We start from the raw sequence: 18111 nt of genomic DNA, 5'->3' as shown, positions 1-18111 counted from the left end.
ATGATTTATGTATCAAAATTGCCCTAAAAAATTATTTTTGGATAAAAAAGACCCTCCAGGGCTTGCTCCCTTGGAGTGTTTAATGCATTTCAATGTGTGCCTGTGGCATTAACTTGGAGTGTTTAATGCATTTTAATGCATGTCAACGGTATTAACTAGACCCTTTTATTCGTTACTTGGGTTTTAACGACTCATGAAAAAGCACATGATCCCAATCATTTAGATAAAAATTCAATAGTTGAAATTTATGCATATCCCGATAACACATATCGTGGAGATACTTATCTTGAGAATAAATTTCAACCATTCGATTTTATTTTTAAATGATTGGGATTATCTATTTTTTCGACGAGTCAATCTCCATGAATTATTGGAACTTGATCCTATATTGATATATTGATAGTGATAACACTTAAGGCTAATGCTGAAGTAACATTAAAATGTACATTCTAATAAAAAGGTGCATACATAATCATAGATGCATTTCATCGAGATACAATTCAAAAGCATCTATGGTTATGTTTACCCCACCACATCAGAATGTAAGAATTGATGTACATTTCAATATTACTCCAGCAAATTAATTCTCACCAACTAATAACTAACTGTGTCTGTCCCTTTTAGATAGAATGGGTCCCACCTCATAATGAGGAGAACAACCCAACACGAGGCTTTAAATCCCTTCGATGATATCAAGAAAATCTTGGAAGTAACATTGTGTGTGGAGAGAACCACCGATTTTTATCGAGTATATAAATTTGTATCTCAAGAAAAGGCATCTATGATTTTCTGAACACTCAAGTACACTTTAAGTACTACGTCGAGTTTTATTTTAAGTCACTGTAGCATTTTCTATTAAGAAAGAAAAAAAAAAAAGCACTTTCCAGAGTGGACCCATGTTAGGGGTACATCATCAATTTGAAAATTATAAGGTATCTAAAATGTTTATCTAAACATTAAGGGGGCATATCTAAATAACCTCAAGTATTATGGTAGTACGAGATCATAGAATGGATTTTTTGACCACGTGTCAAGCCATCCAGACACTCCCAAGGAGTAAGCCAAGCCATTACTGAGTTCTGACTCGGCCGGTCAACAAACAAAATGGCATTATCGTAATTTCACTCCACAGCACATCCCCCCAAAATCTGCAACTTTCTTTCTTTCTCCACCATTGACGGGAGAGCTTCTCTGTTCCCCTTCACAGTCGAGTCATCAGTGAGTTTTCAGTTACAACGAGTCATGGAGCTCGAGATGGAAACAATGGCGTCTGCAATTGGAATTTCAGTCCCTGTTCTTCGATTTCTTCTCTGCTTCGTCGCTACTATACCTACTAGCTTTCTAGTTAGATTCATTCCTGGAACCCTACCGAAGCATATCTACTCTGTGGCTTCAGGAGCTTTCTTGTCGTATCTATCGTTCGGATTCTCATCAAATCTTCATTTTTTGGTTCCGATGTTGATGGGTTACGCTTCGATGCTTCTTTATCGTCAGAGGTGCGGCGTCATCACTTTCTTCACTGGATTCGGATACCTAATCGGCTGGTACGTATTCGTTGATCTTGACGAAGAATTTCTTTTTGGTTTTTGGATCTGAGTTTTATATATATATTTTTTCTCAATTTGGAGTATTTTTAAAGCTAGATTTCTTGTAAATACGGTCTTTTCTATGGTTTAATTTAAACTTTTGTTTCGAACTGGTCTTCTCAAGTAGGTAAATTATGTTCGAGTTGAAAGAATTGTGATCTCTGGGAGATTTATATTTGAAATTCGTGATTTTTATTTTTATTTTTTGGTGATTTCTCTTTGGTTAGGTAGCAGTATATTCGATTAAGGTTGTGGGACATGGATCCATCTCTGAAATTCTGATCAGTGTTGATGAATCAGAAAAAAATTATTTGTACAGTATAATTCTGGATTGCTTGAACTTGAAGTGCCAATATTTTGTTTTGTAGATTTTTCAGTATTATAAATTAGATTCACGAATGTGTTTTTGGATCTTCAAATTCGAGGTTGGCGGTAGGAAGTGTGGGGCTACTCTATTTCTGATTTGGTCTTAATTTAAATTTATTATTAATTTATCTGTTTCTAGACGAAATGAGTTAATGAAAGAACTTCATAATGGATCCATGAAAAGAATTAAAATTCCATAATGATTACAAAAACCATGAGGAATTATGTTTATAGGAAAATAAATATTTAAATGTGTTTTTGATTTGTAAACATTGCATGTTATTTTATCTTCAAAGTCCAATTACTTATATTCCATCGATTCCTTATCCCACTTTGTCCATGTTGAGTACTTATAATTAACTAATAGGGACCCAATCCATATGTAATCCTTTGTATAGACTTTAAAGCTAAGATGGAATAGGTCTACTAATATGCCCAATGTCCTTTCTGCAATATGGTGAGAGGTTATAGTCCATAATGCTTAAAAACAGACGTGAATCATGCTTGGCTAATAGCAATTGAGTTTTCTCATAATGCATGAACTTATGCCACTCTTACATTTAATATTCTTTATGCTGAAGTTTTTACTGTTTCATATTTTTAGAGAGTGTTCACCTCTCCTACCTATTTTATAAATGCGATAAAGAATTTCTCCATGTGGTTATTCTAATATCAACAACCATAAAACAAACCCATCCATAGGTGTGTAAGTTCTATGCATTTTGTCAATCATGTATAAACAGCATTGATACTTGTTCAGACCTTAATCCATTGGACATCTCCTACTGGTAATTGAGCATATTGGTCGTTTAATACTATCAATTGCCTGGTCATCATGGCTGGGTGTGTCCCGCTGACCTGTTTCTGTTGTCAGACAAATTGACTCAATTCTTTGGGACTTGGTAGGAGGGAAACTGGAAGTGAAAGATTCTTCACTGGATTATATTAAAAGCAAACTTTAAGATTTACGTCGACAAAGGAACTCTAGAGCTGATTGTGCATTGGATTCTTGTATATTTTTTCCAAGGTGCCACTCGTTAAGGTCCCATCTTTGCTCCTACTTACAAACAGGGGCAGAGCAGGATTTTGCTCTTGTGGGGGCAACCAAGAGTAGAAACAATTTGTGGGGGACAACTAAGAGTGAAAAAAAAAAAAAAAAAGTTGTGGGGGCAACTAAGAGAGGAAATTTTTTTTTTTTTGTGGGGGCAATAGTGGCAGATTTTTTTTATCCTCCGCTAAAATCTGTAGCAATAGTTCACTAATCGATATACTTTGAAAATTCTTGTGGGGGAAAGTGCCTCCACAGCCCCCACTGTAAATCCTCCCCTGCTTACAAACTTTAGTGATCCACAAGTTTTTAGTCGTTACAATACGAAAAGAACTATGAAAGAGTTAAATGCCTTGAAATTTATTATTGTATTTGGATCCATGGTCTCCATACTTTATGTTTTTGGCACTTACATATTAACAAGTTTCAAAAAATTTATTGTTGAATTACCACCATTTGTTTTTCTTACATATACCAATCTACTGATTATGACTACCATTTCATCTGAAAATAATTTGATCCATTCTATTATTTGTTTCATTGATGTCACGAGACTTGTTTAGTTTATCATGAAACAGAAACACAATTATAAAAGATAATCACATAATGCAAATCACTAATTTTGAGAATACGTATAGATGGAGAGATAGAAGTCATTGTTGATATAATCTAGTAAGTATGTTTTGCGTAGCATCTAAACCAATTATCCTGGTAGGGGTGCACATTGGATTGGGTAAATCCGAGAACCGAACCAATCCGAAGCCTTTTGGATTGGATTGGTTCGGATTGAGCATGGTTTGGTTCGGGTACGGATTGTATATAAAAAAATCCGATTGATTTGGTTTGGTTCCGGATTAGGGTTATAATAGAACCGAACCAATCCGAGAACCGAACTAATCCGAAGTATCTATTATAATATATATATATATATATGTTACGAAGAGGTAACTCATCAAAGTCTTCAACTTTAGCTCCTCTATTTTTTTCTAACAAAAACTCATAAAAAATGTACACAAAGTTCTCTCTCAACTCTCAAATAAATCAACCCATTTATGAAAAAACTTTTTCAAAGAATGTGATTCCTTGTTTTTTTACAAGAACCTTTATGCCGTGTTTGTTAGATGAAATGTACTATACGAATCTAGGTTTGGATTCGTTAATCTACCATTTATGGATTAGTTTTCTCACTAATCCATCCAAAATACCAATTTTAAAATTGTAATTTTTTTTAGTCTCATTGAGTTTTCTCTAATTTTCAATTTATATAGATTTTAGTCATAATTTAATCATAAAATCATTTTCATTTTAAAAATAGGCATTATTTATGATTTGATCCAAATGATTCCTTTTTTGAAAGAAAAAATACTTGTTTTTCTATTTTGAAAGTATGAGAACCGAGAACCGATCCGAACAAAGTTTGGTTTGGATTGGTTCGGTTCTATAAGGTAATTGGATTGGTTCGGTCCCAAATTTGTAGAATCGATCATATTTGGTTCGGTTCCAATTTTGCCAAAATCCGAACCATGTGCACCCCTAATCCTCAGTACCTCTGACCTCACTTTAAGGATTTCTGGTTTAAAAAAAATTGTGCAAGTAGGATATCGGCTTGTCACTGTTCAGTAGATGACTCTCAAGTCTGTGTGAAACCTTTTGTATTTTATACATAACCAGTATTGTGGACCCCTCAACACTATCTCTGGCAATTCTATGGGTTTTCAACTTGAATATTCTTTAGGAAAGTCCAGATTGGTCTTGTATAGTAATTCTTTGTCAGCAGTCTTTGGTCGTTATGTAAAATTAACGGATAGTTGTGTTATATGGTCACTATATATCATCTTTGTTAAATGCGTGCATGTGTTCCTTTCCCATACTCTCATAGTGGGAGCCACACAGATTTCTTGAAAAGTTGAAAGCTATAATTACTGGTACTCTGATGCTTTGTATTTTTCCCCCTTGATGATAATGTTGGAGCTGTAATGTTGCTTACTTTTATCTTATTTCCTGGTTGATTTCTCCCTTGTTTTCTGTTATGAATGTTTAAGATTATGCTCTTTTCTTCAAAGAAATGATTCCGATTTTTTTACTAGTCTTATTTTTGTGTAGCCATGTATACTACATGAGCGGGGATGCATGGAAGGAAGGAGGCATTGATGCAACTGGTAAACACTATTTTTGACGTGACTCATGTCTAGAAGATTGAAAATGTCCAATATTTTATATTTCTCATAAAAAGATTACTGGCCTCTTGTAACTTCAAGAAGCTTCTAATTTTTTTCCCTCAAGAAATTGAGAAAGAGAAAACTCATTAGCCCATAATCAAGTTATGTATTTAAATTTGTATTTCTAAAAAAATTATTAGGAAAACAAGTTCCAAGCGAGGTAATAGAGAATTAAATATCCCTAAAACTGCTCATCTATGTGATTCCTGCGTGTAATATATATGGAACCTGGACAAATGGAACTCCCATACCCCTTTATCGATGGAAAAAAAAAGAAGATTGTGAAAGTAACTATTGGTCATATTGATGAGTTTGCATTTATCTTCTATTGACATATATGTGGTCTAATGGGTCAAGTCTTACTTCATCATATACATTTAGGTTAATGGTGAATCACTGTTGCCATTATTTTTTTTTAATATAGGAGCCTTAATGGTGTTGACACTGAAGGTCATTTCATGTGCCATTAACTACAATGATGGATTATTGAAAGAAGATGGTCTTCGTGAGTCGCAAAAGAAAAATCGATTGCTTCGATTGCCGTCATTGCTTGAGTATTTCGGCTACTGCCTTTGCTGTGGAAGTCACTTTGCTGGACCAGTTTACGAAATGAAGGATTATCTTGATTGGACAGAAAGAAAAGGGGTAGGTTTAGGTGCTTGCTTTCCTTTTTTTTTTTTTTTTCTAGTCAACATTACTCAAGCCTGAGCTATTATTCTTATTGCTTGCACAGATTTGGAGTCCCTCTGAGAAAGGACCATCACCATCACCTTATGGTGCAACTGTTCGAGCTCTTGTTCAAGCTGCTTTGTGCATGGCCTTGTATTTGTATTTGGTACCCTATTTCCCTCTGTCCCGGTTCACTGATTCCTTGTACAAAGAATGGGGGTTCTGGAAACGGCTAAGTTATCAATACATGTCTGGCTTTACTGCACGTTGGAAATATTATTTTATCTGGTCAATCTCAGAGGCTTCCATCATCATCTCTGGTCTGGGGTTCAGTGGTTGGACAGATTCTTCTCCACCAAAACCACGATGGGACCGTGCAAAAAATGTTGATATTGCTGGAGTTGAATTGGCAACTAGTGCTGTTGAGTTGCCACTTATGTGGAACATACAAGTCAGCACTTGGCTACGCTATTGTGAGTTTCTGTTGCTTCTTTGTAGATAATTGTGTGTCCTTTTTTACTGATAAAGTGACCTATATCGGCGCTACTTTGTTTTGTAATCATGTCCTTGAATATTTTTTGGATATTCAGGGTGCAACAAAGTCAGAGGTCCAGTGATAACTATTTATATTGATACCTTTGCGATACGATCTAATAAAATGTGTTGTTTTAGATGTTTATGATAGGCTCGTTCAGAAGGGGAAAAAGCCTGGTTTCTTTCAATTGCTGGCTACGCAGACTGTTAGTGCTATTTGGCATGTGAGTATGATCTTACGTTTGTATTATTATGGAAATTCCCTTACAATTTTTTATGATTAAATACTCTGTTGATCATTTGGCTGCTTTTTGCCAACTTTTTAAATTAGAGAGCTGCTATTGGCACCCCAAGTTTTACTTATTACACCCTAATTTATTAAATTATTTATCTCACCCCAACTTAAGATTAAAACACACCATTCAAAAATTACAAAGGTTTGGCTCAAATTATTATCTCAACATTACATAATGTTATAGCACTTGTTCAAACAATTTCAGTTGTTTACAATTATGATTAGGCTCATATAAAATCTTAAACCCCAAAAATAGAAATCTAGCAAAAAAACCTAGAGTGTGCTTCTATTGGCACCCCACCCCAACTTTTACTTATTCTCAACCATTTACTTATTTTCTTTATTTTTAATTGGGGTGCAATAAGTAAAAGTTGGAGTGCCAGTAGCAGCTCTCTTCAGTTATTGGAGGCTTCATAAATTTCCTGGAAGTCAATGTGCAAATTCAGGCAAAGACTATAAAGTCTATTGAGCATTTTTTTTCTGATACAGAGGCATTCTTCATGATTCTCAATGTGCTTTATAATACAGTAGGTGCACTGATGCACATAACTTTATTCTGGTATATCTCTTCTCATGCACTCGATGGGGTTACTGTTTAGCTGGCATGTAATCTCTGAATCTGTAGTCTTTGATAAGCACCTATTTAAATATGGTTCTTGTTCTTTTTGGGTTTGGTTTTACTTCTTATCCGGGCCTTGCCAATACCATCACATCTACTCGTCTTTGTTGGTCAATCCCTCCCATTATAGTGACACTGTTTTGAAGTTTCTTGGACCAATCTATCTTTAAGCTTGCCAACCAATTTTAGTTTTTTATTTTTTTGATGGTTTTGCCATCCTATTTCTTTGTATTTTGTGTGTTCTACTGTTAGTAACCATTTAATAACTGGTAGATAATTAAAATAATACATCTGTTCCTGATTTTTTAGTATGACAATTCTCCACCAAATCTAACTCTGCCTTTTCATGGTTTCATCAAACTACAGGGATTATATCCCGGGTACATCATATTCTTTGTTCAATCGGCGTTGATGATTGCGGGTTCAAGAGGTTTCTTTTTAATTTTGCCTCTTTTGTTATATTTGGGGAAAGGTTTTTCAGCTTTTATTTGATTGCTTTTATTTTCATTTGTGGGCAGTTATTTACAGATGGCAGCAAGCTATTCCGCAGAATATGTTTCTATTTAAGAAGATGCTGTCGCTTGCAAACTTTTTATATACGCCGTTGGTTTTGAACTATTCCTGTGTTGGTTTCTTGGTTAGTTCACATTTAATTCTCATCTCTTTCACTACAAGGTCCTGTTTAGTTGCACAGATTTTTTTTGTGTGGGTAAATTACACTTTGACCTCCAATGGTTTGGCATAATTCTACATTGACCCCCCTAACATTTTTATAATTGCACTTACTTCCTTGTAAGAGTTTATCTTCTTTATTGCATAAAAAAATGAATTTTAAAAAGATTAAGTTGCCACTATGCATTCTCACATTCTTACTCACCAACCCATCCTTCCTGGGATACTTCTGTGTATGAAAAAGGATGACATTTTTAAAAAGGGTAAAATAGTCTTTATAAACTATATATATTTTAAACTATTTGATGGATAGCAAAGAAGATGGAAGGGAGGTAATTGAGCCTATTAGATAACCATAGGGAAGGTAAATGCAATTGTTAAAACGTTACGGGGTTGAATAGAATTATGCCTAATCAGAGGGGGTTTGAAGTGTAATTGACCTTTTTTTTTAACAACCATTATTTGGTGCCCCTAAAGCTGGATAACAGAAAACCTTTCCATGGGTCCACAAATTTAGGTATGAATGTCGGAAAATTTCTGCTGTTCAAGCTCAGAAAACATGGACACAGAAAAAAAAAACAATGTTACAATGTTTGGCCATGTGCCATGACAAATCAGATTCCGCTGGAAAGAAAAAATTTCAAGTGCAACCAAACAGTTACAAAAGTCAAACTTTGGAAGTCCAAAGACTATGAGATTATTGACTTTTCTGCTACTGTTCTGTGAAGGTGCTGAGCATGCATGAGACACTTGCTTCATACGGGAGCGTATATTACGTTGGCACCATTATTCCCATCGTATTGATCCTTCTGAGTAAAGTTATCAAACCTGCAAGGCCTGCTAGGTCGTCTAAAGCACGGAAAGAACAATGAGGCTTGAATTTTTCACGGTGTTGAAAAAGAGAAATCAAAATTGTTGGAGCAGTGATTCCGGTAATGGTTTCTTCCTTCATTTAGTAAAATTGGAACAATTTATCTAATTATGATTGAAGAATTCTGATTGTACTTTTGGTCTCTTAAATTCCGCAGCATTCCTTTATGTAAAACTCATTCATCAATTCTAACAAGACGTTCTCATAATCTCTTGAGATTTGATGCTTTGCTTTTTCAAGTCATCAATGAGTATGCTTTCCTCTCTTTTTTTCCTTGTTTCATTTTGAAAACAATGAGATATATTTGCAGTATTATTACTTGTTATACTATGAGGTATCTTCTCAACACAACCACACATGCTTCACATACCATGCTTGGGGCTGGCAATGGTCAGATAATATCAACTTTACCTGACTCATCCTACCTGAGTTATTTGGATCAAGGTACAAATTTTTTTTATCCGATTAAGAATTCGGGTAAATTTATCTGCAATTATTACCTGAATATCTATTTATCCAAGTTTAATATGGTAAATTCACAGTAAAATATATGTATAAACCAAAATTAAGACTTGTTCGTCAGCTTCACAATGAGGTATATAATTCCGACTGGGATATCTGCCTTAAATTTGGGTACAAGTTGGATAAGGATGTCCTTAAAGAAAGAAAAAAAAAAGGGCAAATTGTATCAAATGTTGGAAGAAACGTGAAGATCTATAATCTAAGTATATTATGGTACTTCGAAATTGTTTTGTGAGGGTTTCATCCGATAAAAAGATTGGATATCTGACTAATATAGTCTGTGGGCTGTAAAGTGCATCTCGAAGTTTTATTATTCTCACTTGGATTGGTTGTGTGAACCCAATTGAATGATTTAGCCTTCATATGCTATTTCTTGTTTTTGAGACAAGAGATTTAGTTTCTTGATTATTCTTATATGTATGTTCTAATCTTAATTTAAATTGGATTTGAAAATTAAGTTTTATTCTAAAGATATGGGTTGGCAAAAAATATGTATCTATATTCAAATAATACTTAGTATATATATATATATATGGGAAATGTTCAGCACCCTAAGTTTTACCACAACTTTAACAAACGTTTTTTGTCCTTGGGTTATAGTTTTGGAATGGGCTGATTTGGTGAGGATGATCTATGATTAGATCATCCTCCCCAAAAATCAGCCCATTCCGAATGTTTAGCCCCTGTTTATACTTTGAAAAACGTGGACCGTCCATTTTTTGTAAACCATTTTTGATGGGGTTAGAAGTTTTGGAATGAGCTGATTTTTGGTGAGGATGATCTCCTCACCAAAAATCAGCCCACTCCAAAACTTCTAACCCATGTAAGACAAAACACGTTTGTTAAGTGTGTGGTAAAACTTAGGGTGCTGAACGGGACCCTCTATATATAATATAATATTATAGATATATATATATATATATATATATATCTTAAACTAAAGTAGTAGATGCTCTATTACAAATTATTATTTAAAATTAAAGTTTAAATATGCTTTTAAATTTTATTTCAAAACCCACTTTTCTTTGATCTTCTGTAAAGTCGTGATTGGATGGATTCCAACCATTATTCTACCTTCGGAACCATGGGATCGGGAGTGGCCTACACAACACGTAAAAAGCCTCAAATCACTCATAGTGGTGGGACACATTATGTGTGACCAATGAGAAGTCAGATTTGATTGCTCAGGAAGAATGGCAATCTAAAGGACAATCAAAGAAGTCAGATTACAATTACTTTTCAGAGAAGATGACTGTGCACGTGTACCATTCTGAGTCGTAGAGAACATAATGAGGTCGGAGAGAAAGATGAGAAGGAGTCCTCTCATTGCATGCGAGCTATACACGTGGCAGGCATCTAGCTGGTTGTGACCACAAGATTTTAAATTGGTAGTTGTAATATCCATGGAATTATAATTCCCATTAATTCATGACTCATGACCACATCCACCAGATCCCAACCCCTCTTACAATTTCTACCCACAAAAAATCATTAATCATACATAATTTGTGATACTCAAATGCAAAAGAGGTGTTTGGTTTGGATTCTAAAATGCATTCTTACTCGCAATTTGATTCTAGAATCTAATGTTACATTTAGTTTAGATTATAAGAACGATTATGGAAGGTCTAAGTGTTGTTACATTTGGTTTAGATTAAAAAAGGAGATCAATTAATGTTTATAGATTCTAAAACTACATTCGAGAACAGTGTAATCAAATCAGATTCTGAAGTTATGGAATCAGTTTCCATAACCTGATTTTGATAATGAGGTTTCTCTCTCCCTTCAAATTTCAAATATCCTTCGAGAAGAATTCTCAAAAAAAAAAAAAAAAAAAAAAATTCATCTATTTCTAACTCTTTGAATAAAAAATTTGGAGGCATGGGTTTAAAACTCGTTTTGAAGTCTTGTCTCATCCATGAACAAGACTAAGTTGTCTCGAATGAGTTTTTTCATATATTTGAGTCATCTCGTTCAACAATGAGACAAATGAACCATAATTTTAAATCTTGTTCGAGATGTTTGACTTGTCTATATGTCTCATTGTTGGATGATACCGAGATGTATCAGATGAGTCATCTTGGTCTTGAGCGAGATTTAAAATCATGTTTGGAGGATAAATGAGTTTCCTTTCTCTTTCTAAAGTTCAAATAAATAAATAATAATCTTCCTCCATAAATGCATCTCGCCAAGAAAATTCATCAATTTCTAAGAAGAAGAAAACAGGACTCCATTTTATTACGAGACAACTATTTACACCTTGGCAAATTATTTAATTTGAGAACTTACGTATGAAAATAAACTCCAATGTGCCAATAGATGTTTTCTCAAATAAAGAACTTCTAGAATAAAAAAGAAATAAAATTCACAAACCCTAACTATTCATCCTCACAACATGATTTTCTTAGGTTTTATTACAGGACAGTTCATGATCTTCCTATCGATCTATTATGCACCTCTGCATCTAGTATTGGGCAGTCCTCGTACAATAATTATCCTAATTCTATTGCGTCTTTTGTTTTATTTCTTTTAGAAGAATCTCAATGCGTAATCTCAACATTCAATGTAATAAAGAGATAAACATCACAATCCCTAACTAGTCATCGTCACACCATTGCTTTCTTGACCTCAAATTATTAAGCATACTGATATTGCCAGGCCCATTTTTATTAATCTCAATCACATTTAAGTTATAATTGAATGGTTTTTGACTTGTAAAAATTTGGTTGAAATATCTGAAATTCTTCCTTTAATATGATTGACCTACCTGAGAATAACAAAACCCCTTCATCAACGTGGCCAACAAAATATTAAATATTAGAGACAAAACCAATCCAACGACCATCGTTTATTACCCAATCAGTTTTTTTATATATTAATACGCTTGGGTTACACCGTCTTTTTCGGTCCCATCAATAACTCGTGCGATGATGTGATGAACGATGAGGATGTTTCCACGTGTCATTTTCTGAATCGTGGTATTTGTGAATGAGTGTCGGTGGGCTGAGTTAGGTAAAAGACATGAAATAAAGTTTCTTCTGTCCACCAATAAAGGACAAAGTTTCATCCACCAATCTTAATAATATGCCACGTGGCATATTTTAATTCGAGATTCTGAACTATTTAAGTATCTAAAGTCTAGTAGATTAATAATGGGCCACTTGGAAGTTTAGGAGGGAGTGGGGTATCAAAATTGGCTACGCTAATTGTCATAAATTTATTTCCAAATAGGGAGACGGACGGGTAGACTAAAGAGATAACAAGCCCTCGATAACAGTAGTTGGTTAGATGAAATCGATGACTTACGCGTGTACTGTAGTGTGACGTAAGCAATTGGATTTGCTTGGTTTCTACGAAGAGTTTGACGTGTCTCCTTACTTTCAAAGTGTGAGCTTATAAGGGTTATCTTCTTTCGGAATGACAAACATGTCCCCATCCTTTTCACCAACAATAACATAGAAACTAGAAAGAGGTAATTTTTTCCCCCAAAAGCAAATAATATATTACATGCCTTCATTTTCAACATTATTACTAAAATGCCATTGAACAAGGTGGTTTTTTTGGGTGGGGGTGGGGTTGGGGGAGAGATAATCGGGGGTTAAGACAAACCCTCAGACCAAGTTTATTAGATCCGATGGACTACAACCTTAAGCATAATGACCCAGAGGCATCCTCCCTTACAATGTTACTAATCACTTGGGAGAGAGTATCAACAGAAAAAGAAGAATAAAAAATGAGACTAGCCTATCTGCAATTCTATTAAGAAATTGAATGCACAAGATATTTATCGTCTTCACCAACAACTTCACAAGGACATTCAACCTCATCATTGAGGATGTTGATGGTGGTTAAAGAAAAGAAAAGAAAAGAAAAAAAAGGAGATGATGTCTACTGACTACAGATCTTCCCATAGACGAAACATGGTGGCTTTTGTTTGTGAAGAATATTCATTTTCATTTTCATTTTCGCAATCTTAATTAAAATTTTTTTTTATTAGTTATTTCAAAATCTTCAATTTGCATAGTCCTTCTAATTGAGATTGTGTTTTTTTTTTTCTTGTTATAATTGTGCGTTAAAATTTGGGTGGTCTCTTGATTTATCCTATTGCAGGTTGAGAAACTTTCGTGAGGTTCGAGAATGCAATCGTAGTAATTAGTCGACATCCCAAAAGGATGTGGTATGCCCTATGTTATAAAAATTACAAAAAAAAGAGAGACTGTGATATACCCATTGTATATAAACAAATCATTTCAATTTTAATTCATCATCTGTTTGTAAAATTCAATTCATATATATACCATTTGATGAAATCCACATTGAAAAATCTCAAATACAATAAACTAAAGATGTATTTGATTGCACAGGAAAAATAAGGAGGAAAATCATTTTCAATGAAAAAAATATCCTTTTTTATGTGTTTGATTGGTTTTTGATATAAAAAATGATTTTCACTATCTCCCAAAAATTCAGTAAAGTATGTCTTTCATTTTTCTACTTATACCTATGGAAAAATTATTGTGTAAATATCTTGTATTATGTTGCGCTCTGAAGAGTATAAGGGTTTTTATTTTTATTTTTGGAGGTTTATGTTTTGGGGAGTTTTATTTGTTTTGACAACTCTCAGTTATATAAATAAAGATTTTTAGGGTTGTAAAACTTAAGAGAGAAATTAACTGATTGTTCTTGTTCAGTTCTGTGGATGTAGGCACACTGTCGAACCACATAAATCCTTGTGTTTTGTGCGATTGTGTTATTTTTGCTATTGTGATTTTTTCACAAAAATGAAATTCTTCCCTAAATCAAAACCTTAATCTCCTCTCTTCTTTTTCCTACCACGACCATAGTCATGACCATTACCTTACATGTCGTCATCACTGGTTACCTCTGTTTCTTTTTCTTTCTATATTTAACTTTCCTTCTCTTTCTTCTTCCTCCTTAGATTTTTTCCTTCTGGTTTTGTCGAGATGTAACCAAACATAAGACATTGATTTTACAACCTTACTCATTTTCTGCCACCATTTTTTTTAATGGATTTCAAATTCCATGGAAAGTCACTTTCCATGGAATTACACCCACCCTAACATCATTTTAGATGATTTTATTGTTGATGTCATAAAAAGAATGAAAAAATTGATAAACATGCCACATTAGCCCTTGAGAGATATATCATAAGAGAAAGTACAAGGATTCTTAAACTTTTAATATGGGTAGCCAGAGAAAGCCCTCACACTTGATGGGAGTCAAATACAAGTTTAAATACAAAATATCTCGTCTATCTTGATAGATCCAATGTAAAGGATATCAATGTAATAATGTGTAACCAAAGCACGAATCACAAACATGAATGATCATGATCACCATGATCAAGGGATATTAAGCTTAATCGTAACTAATGAAAATTTCCAATAAAAAGATGAAGAGAAACCCTAAAATAGACTGTGGATTCCTTTGAAAAAAAGGTCGAATTTTTCAATAATGGGTATATATTCTAAGTAAATCTAACTTAATCAATGATGGAAATTACAAAAGCACTCGATTCCCTAAATAGTCACAAAATCCTCAAAATTTTTCCTAAAATTTGTAAATTTTCTAAATAAGGGACTAACTGATTAAATCAATGAATGCATGAATTATTAATTAATCATGATATATGATAACATTTTTGCCTTGAACCCATAAAACATTATATTTTTCATCATTCAAAGTCAAGAAAGATTTTAAGAGGTGGAAGATTACAGGTTTTGGTAAAGTATCCAAACATTTCTCACACGTCTTTATCAAACTATTACAAATTTGTAGTGAGTGCGATAAGAGTGAGTGTTTAGTTAGTTGTGTTTTTTTATTTAACCCCAAGGGTTGGCCTAGAGGCAAATCGAACCTTAATAAGCTCCTCAAGAAGAGTAGGTCAAGTGTTTGAAACTCCACGAAACAATGAATTCCTTGAGACTACCCTTTAGGGCTCGATTGACCCTCGACTCAACTAGTTGCATGTAGAACTTTCCAAGGGGGCAATGCGTGTGATCGTGTGAGTAGTCTCACCCCAAGGGTGAGGATACCCACCATTTAAAAAAAAAAAGTTATATATATATTTTTATTTTAATATAGTAATTTAGGTTTACACGTTTTTATAAACTTGAAGGGTAAAACCGTAAATTTAAGACTTTACCCTATCGTTTTTGACCTTCAAACATAACCATTGGCGGCTTAAATTTGACCTTGTTTTTTTTTTTTTTTTTAATATTGAATTTCCTATTTTAAATTTGTTTTTTTAATAATAAAATCTTTTAAATTTTAATTAATCCTTTACTTCTCTTTTTTATTTTGCTCATCTTCGTGGTTGTTCGATTTGTTCCACATGAGAGAAGAAGAAGACAGAAAAAAAAGAAAAAGAGGCGACTTTGATCAAAAAAATCCATTTTTCTTGGTTTCTTCTTCTTCAACCCTGTTTGATTTCTTCGATTTCACAGTGTGAAACTTTACATTTCGATTTCCTAGTTTTAATAATCACATTTCGCCTCTAATTTTGTTAAGAGATCTGAAGATTTCGAGTTTTTTTTTTTTTTTTTTTTGGTACGATTTCAGACAGATTCTTCAATCTCCATCCGAAATTCTTGTTTTCTTAGATCTCAAAAAAGATCAATTAGTCTCAAATTCGTTCCTTTCTTGCAATTCGACTAATTTAATGCTCGATTCAAACAAGTTGAGATGATTGGAATGAAGAAGAAGAGTTCTGAGATGTCTCCCAAGAACACAAGAGTTGTAGGGGAATCTAGAGTGGTGGATTGGGAGGTCAGACCAGGAGGTATGCTCGTACAGAAGCGAAGCCCTGATTCGGATCGAGGTTCCATCCCCGCTCCAACTATCAGAATTAGGGTTAAACATGGTTCCTTAAATCACGAAATCTATGTCAATTCTCAAGCCACGTTTGGTAATTAAAGCAGATAAATTTCCATAATTCTTTCTTAAATAGAAAAAAATTGATTTTTTGTTGTTGTTGTTGTTGACAAAAAGATGTTTATTTGTTAATGGTGGAGTTGATTTGATTGCAGGGGAGTTGAAAAAATTGTTGGCGGCACCGACAGGACTGCATCCTCAAGACCAAAAGCTGTTTTTCAAAGATAAGGAGAGAGATTCGAAAGTGTATCTCGATATAGTTGGAGTGAAGGATCGATCAAAAATTGTTCTTGTTGAAGATCCAACTAGCCAGGAAAGACGGTATCTTGAGATGCGAAAGACTGCAAAGATGGAGAAAGCGTCGAAATCGATCTCCGAAATCAGCTTGGAAGTCGACAAGCTTGCTAGTCAGGTAATCTCAATTTAAAAAAAATTCCAATCTTTATTATTTAAATAAGAATCGATTTGATCATCATAGTTTAACTGTAATTTGGGTAGGTTTCAGCTCTAGAATCTGTAATTTCTAGAGGACGGAAGGTTAGAGAGACTGATGTGTTGAATCTGATAGAGCTGTTGATGACCCAATTGATTAAATTGGATGGAATTATTGTTGATGGAGATGTGAAATTGCAAAGGAGAATGCAGGTATGATTTCAGATTTTGATCATTTTATTGAATTTAATTTAGTTTTTGATTTGTGTTTTTGGTGATTTTGATCATCATTGAAGTCTAGACAAAGAAAAAAAAATGAACTTTTTTTTTATAATTATGTTGAAGGTGAAGCGAGTGCAGAAGTATGTGGAGACACTTGACTTGTTGAAGATTAAAAATGAAATACCAAGCAATGGGGGTCAAAGCCCAATGCAGAAACAGAGGCAATCGAGAAATTCTACAGCTGTGGCCGGGGCAGGAGCAGTTGTGGTGACGACGAAATGGGAGACTTTCGATCCGACCCCAACATTGGTACCATCCACCTCCACCATCACCACTACCGCGGCCGCCACCACCACCACCACCACCACATCAGCTAATAAGCTCAATTGGGAGTTCTTTGAGTAAGCCATTCTAAAGTATATAATATCACATTGAAATCAATTAGGATCTGTTATGTTTGTGAGGGTAAGTGTGTGTTTTGTGTTTGTGATCACTTGATTTGATCCGTTTTTTATCCATTCTTTTCTGTATTTAGATTTAGATTTTGAAAACACCCCTTTTGTTTCCATCAGAAATAATGGGTTCTGAAGATAGCTGTTCTTTTGTTTATTATTTTATTTTTGGGTGTATTTGCCTTTGGTGAGGACATAGCAACATGAAGATATATGTATATTTAGATTTAGATTTATTGCATACATTTCTAAATTACGGTTTAGATGAAGGAAAGAGAGATGCCCATTGCAAGAGTTTGTTGAAGTTGGTGTTGACAAACTTTATTATTAATTTTTTTCTTTTTTTTATATTTGGTTTCTTACTAGACCAATCAATCAGCCTCACATTTGGTTTCATTTTTGTTTTTGTTTTTTAAATATAATAATGGTGGTTGTTAATGGAGATGAACAGATCCCTTATTTCATGTGGGGACTCTACAAATAAAACAAAAAAAAAGACCTATAAAGTTGGTGCTTTTTTTTTGGGTAATCAAATAACTAATACACCCAAATGATAACATAGTGGAGTAGTTTTATATGTCAATATTCTAAAGGGATTTGTTTTTGGGGTCATCACTACATGATGATCTTTATTTTCCCAAATTCAGAAAAAAATCCTCTTGAGTAACTTTAAAGGCTTACAAAATTGGAAAATAAGTATTTAAAAAAAA

The 18111-nt window shown here is 33.9% G+C and overlaps 2 protein-coding genes across 2 annotated transcripts; both read left to right on the top strand.

Annotated features, from left to right (window-relative positions):
• Nucleotides 1-1149: 1149 nt before the first annotated feature.
• LOC147393624 (lysophospholipid acyltransferase 1-like) lies at nucleotides 1150-9126 on the top strand. The gene is made up of 8 exons (XM_086456189.1): nucleotides 1150-1544; nucleotides 5104-5159; nucleotides 5644-5864; nucleotides 5953-6361; nucleotides 6561-6646; nucleotides 7703-7766; nucleotides 7855-7973; nucleotides 8737-9126. The coding sequence occupies exons 1-8, from the start codon at nucleotides 1243-1245 to the stop codon at nucleotides 8878-8880; spliced, it is 1401 nt and encodes a 466-aa protein (XP_086312315.1). The 5' UTR covers nucleotides 1150-1242; the 3' UTR covers nucleotides 8881-9126.
• A 6597-nt stretch (nucleotides 9127-15723) lies between these two features.
• Nucleotides 15724-17642, top strand: LOC147393623 (BAG family molecular chaperone regulator 2-like). Its single transcript, XM_086456759.1, has 4 exons — nucleotides 15724-16329; nucleotides 16451-16707; nucleotides 16794-16940; nucleotides 17073-17642. Exons 1-4 carry the CDS (start codon nucleotides 16107-16109, stop codon nucleotides 17352-17354), a joined length of 909 nt encoding a protein of 302 aa, XP_086312885.1. The 5' UTR covers nucleotides 15724-16106; the 3' UTR covers nucleotides 17355-17642.
• The last annotated feature ends 469 nt before the right edge of the window (nucleotides 17643-18111 follow it).

Source organism: Akebia trifoliata, chromosome 10 (genome assembly GCF_017979445.1).
Source record: "Akebia trifoliata isolate Shusen 1 chromosome 10, ASM1797944v1, whole genome shotgun sequence".
NCBI lineage: Eukaryota > Viridiplantae > Streptophyta > Magnoliopsida > Ranunculales > Lardizabalaceae > Akebia > Akebia trifoliata.
Note: the sequence above shows the minus strand (reverse complement) of the source record. Positions and strands in the feature narration are given on the sequence as shown.

Coding starts and splice junctions, on each gene's coding strand:
- LOC147393623 (XM_086456759.1), top strand. CDS start 16,107: ATGATTGGAATGAAGAAGAAGAGTTCTGAGATGTCTCCCAAGAACACA. Junction 16,330..16,450: donor CAATTCTCAAGCCACGTTTG/GTAATTAAAGCA, acceptor ATTTGATTGCAG/GGGAGTTGAAAAAATTGTTG. Junction 16,708..16,793: donor TCGACAAGCTTGCTAGTCAG/GTAATCTCAATT, acceptor TAATTTGGGTAG/GTTTCAGCTCTAGAATCTGT.
- LOC147393624 (XM_086456189.1), top strand. CDS start 1,243: ATGGAGCTCGAGATGGAAACAATGGCGTCTGCAATTGGAATTTCAGTC. Junction 6,362..6,560: donor CAGCACTTGGCTACGCTATT/GTGAGTTTCTGT, acceptor GTGTTGTTTTAG/ATGTTTATGATAGGCTCGTT. Junction 7,974..8,736: donor ATTCCTGTGTTGGTTTCTTG/GTTAGTTCACAT, acceptor TGTTCTGTGAAG/GTGCTGAGCATGCATGAGAC.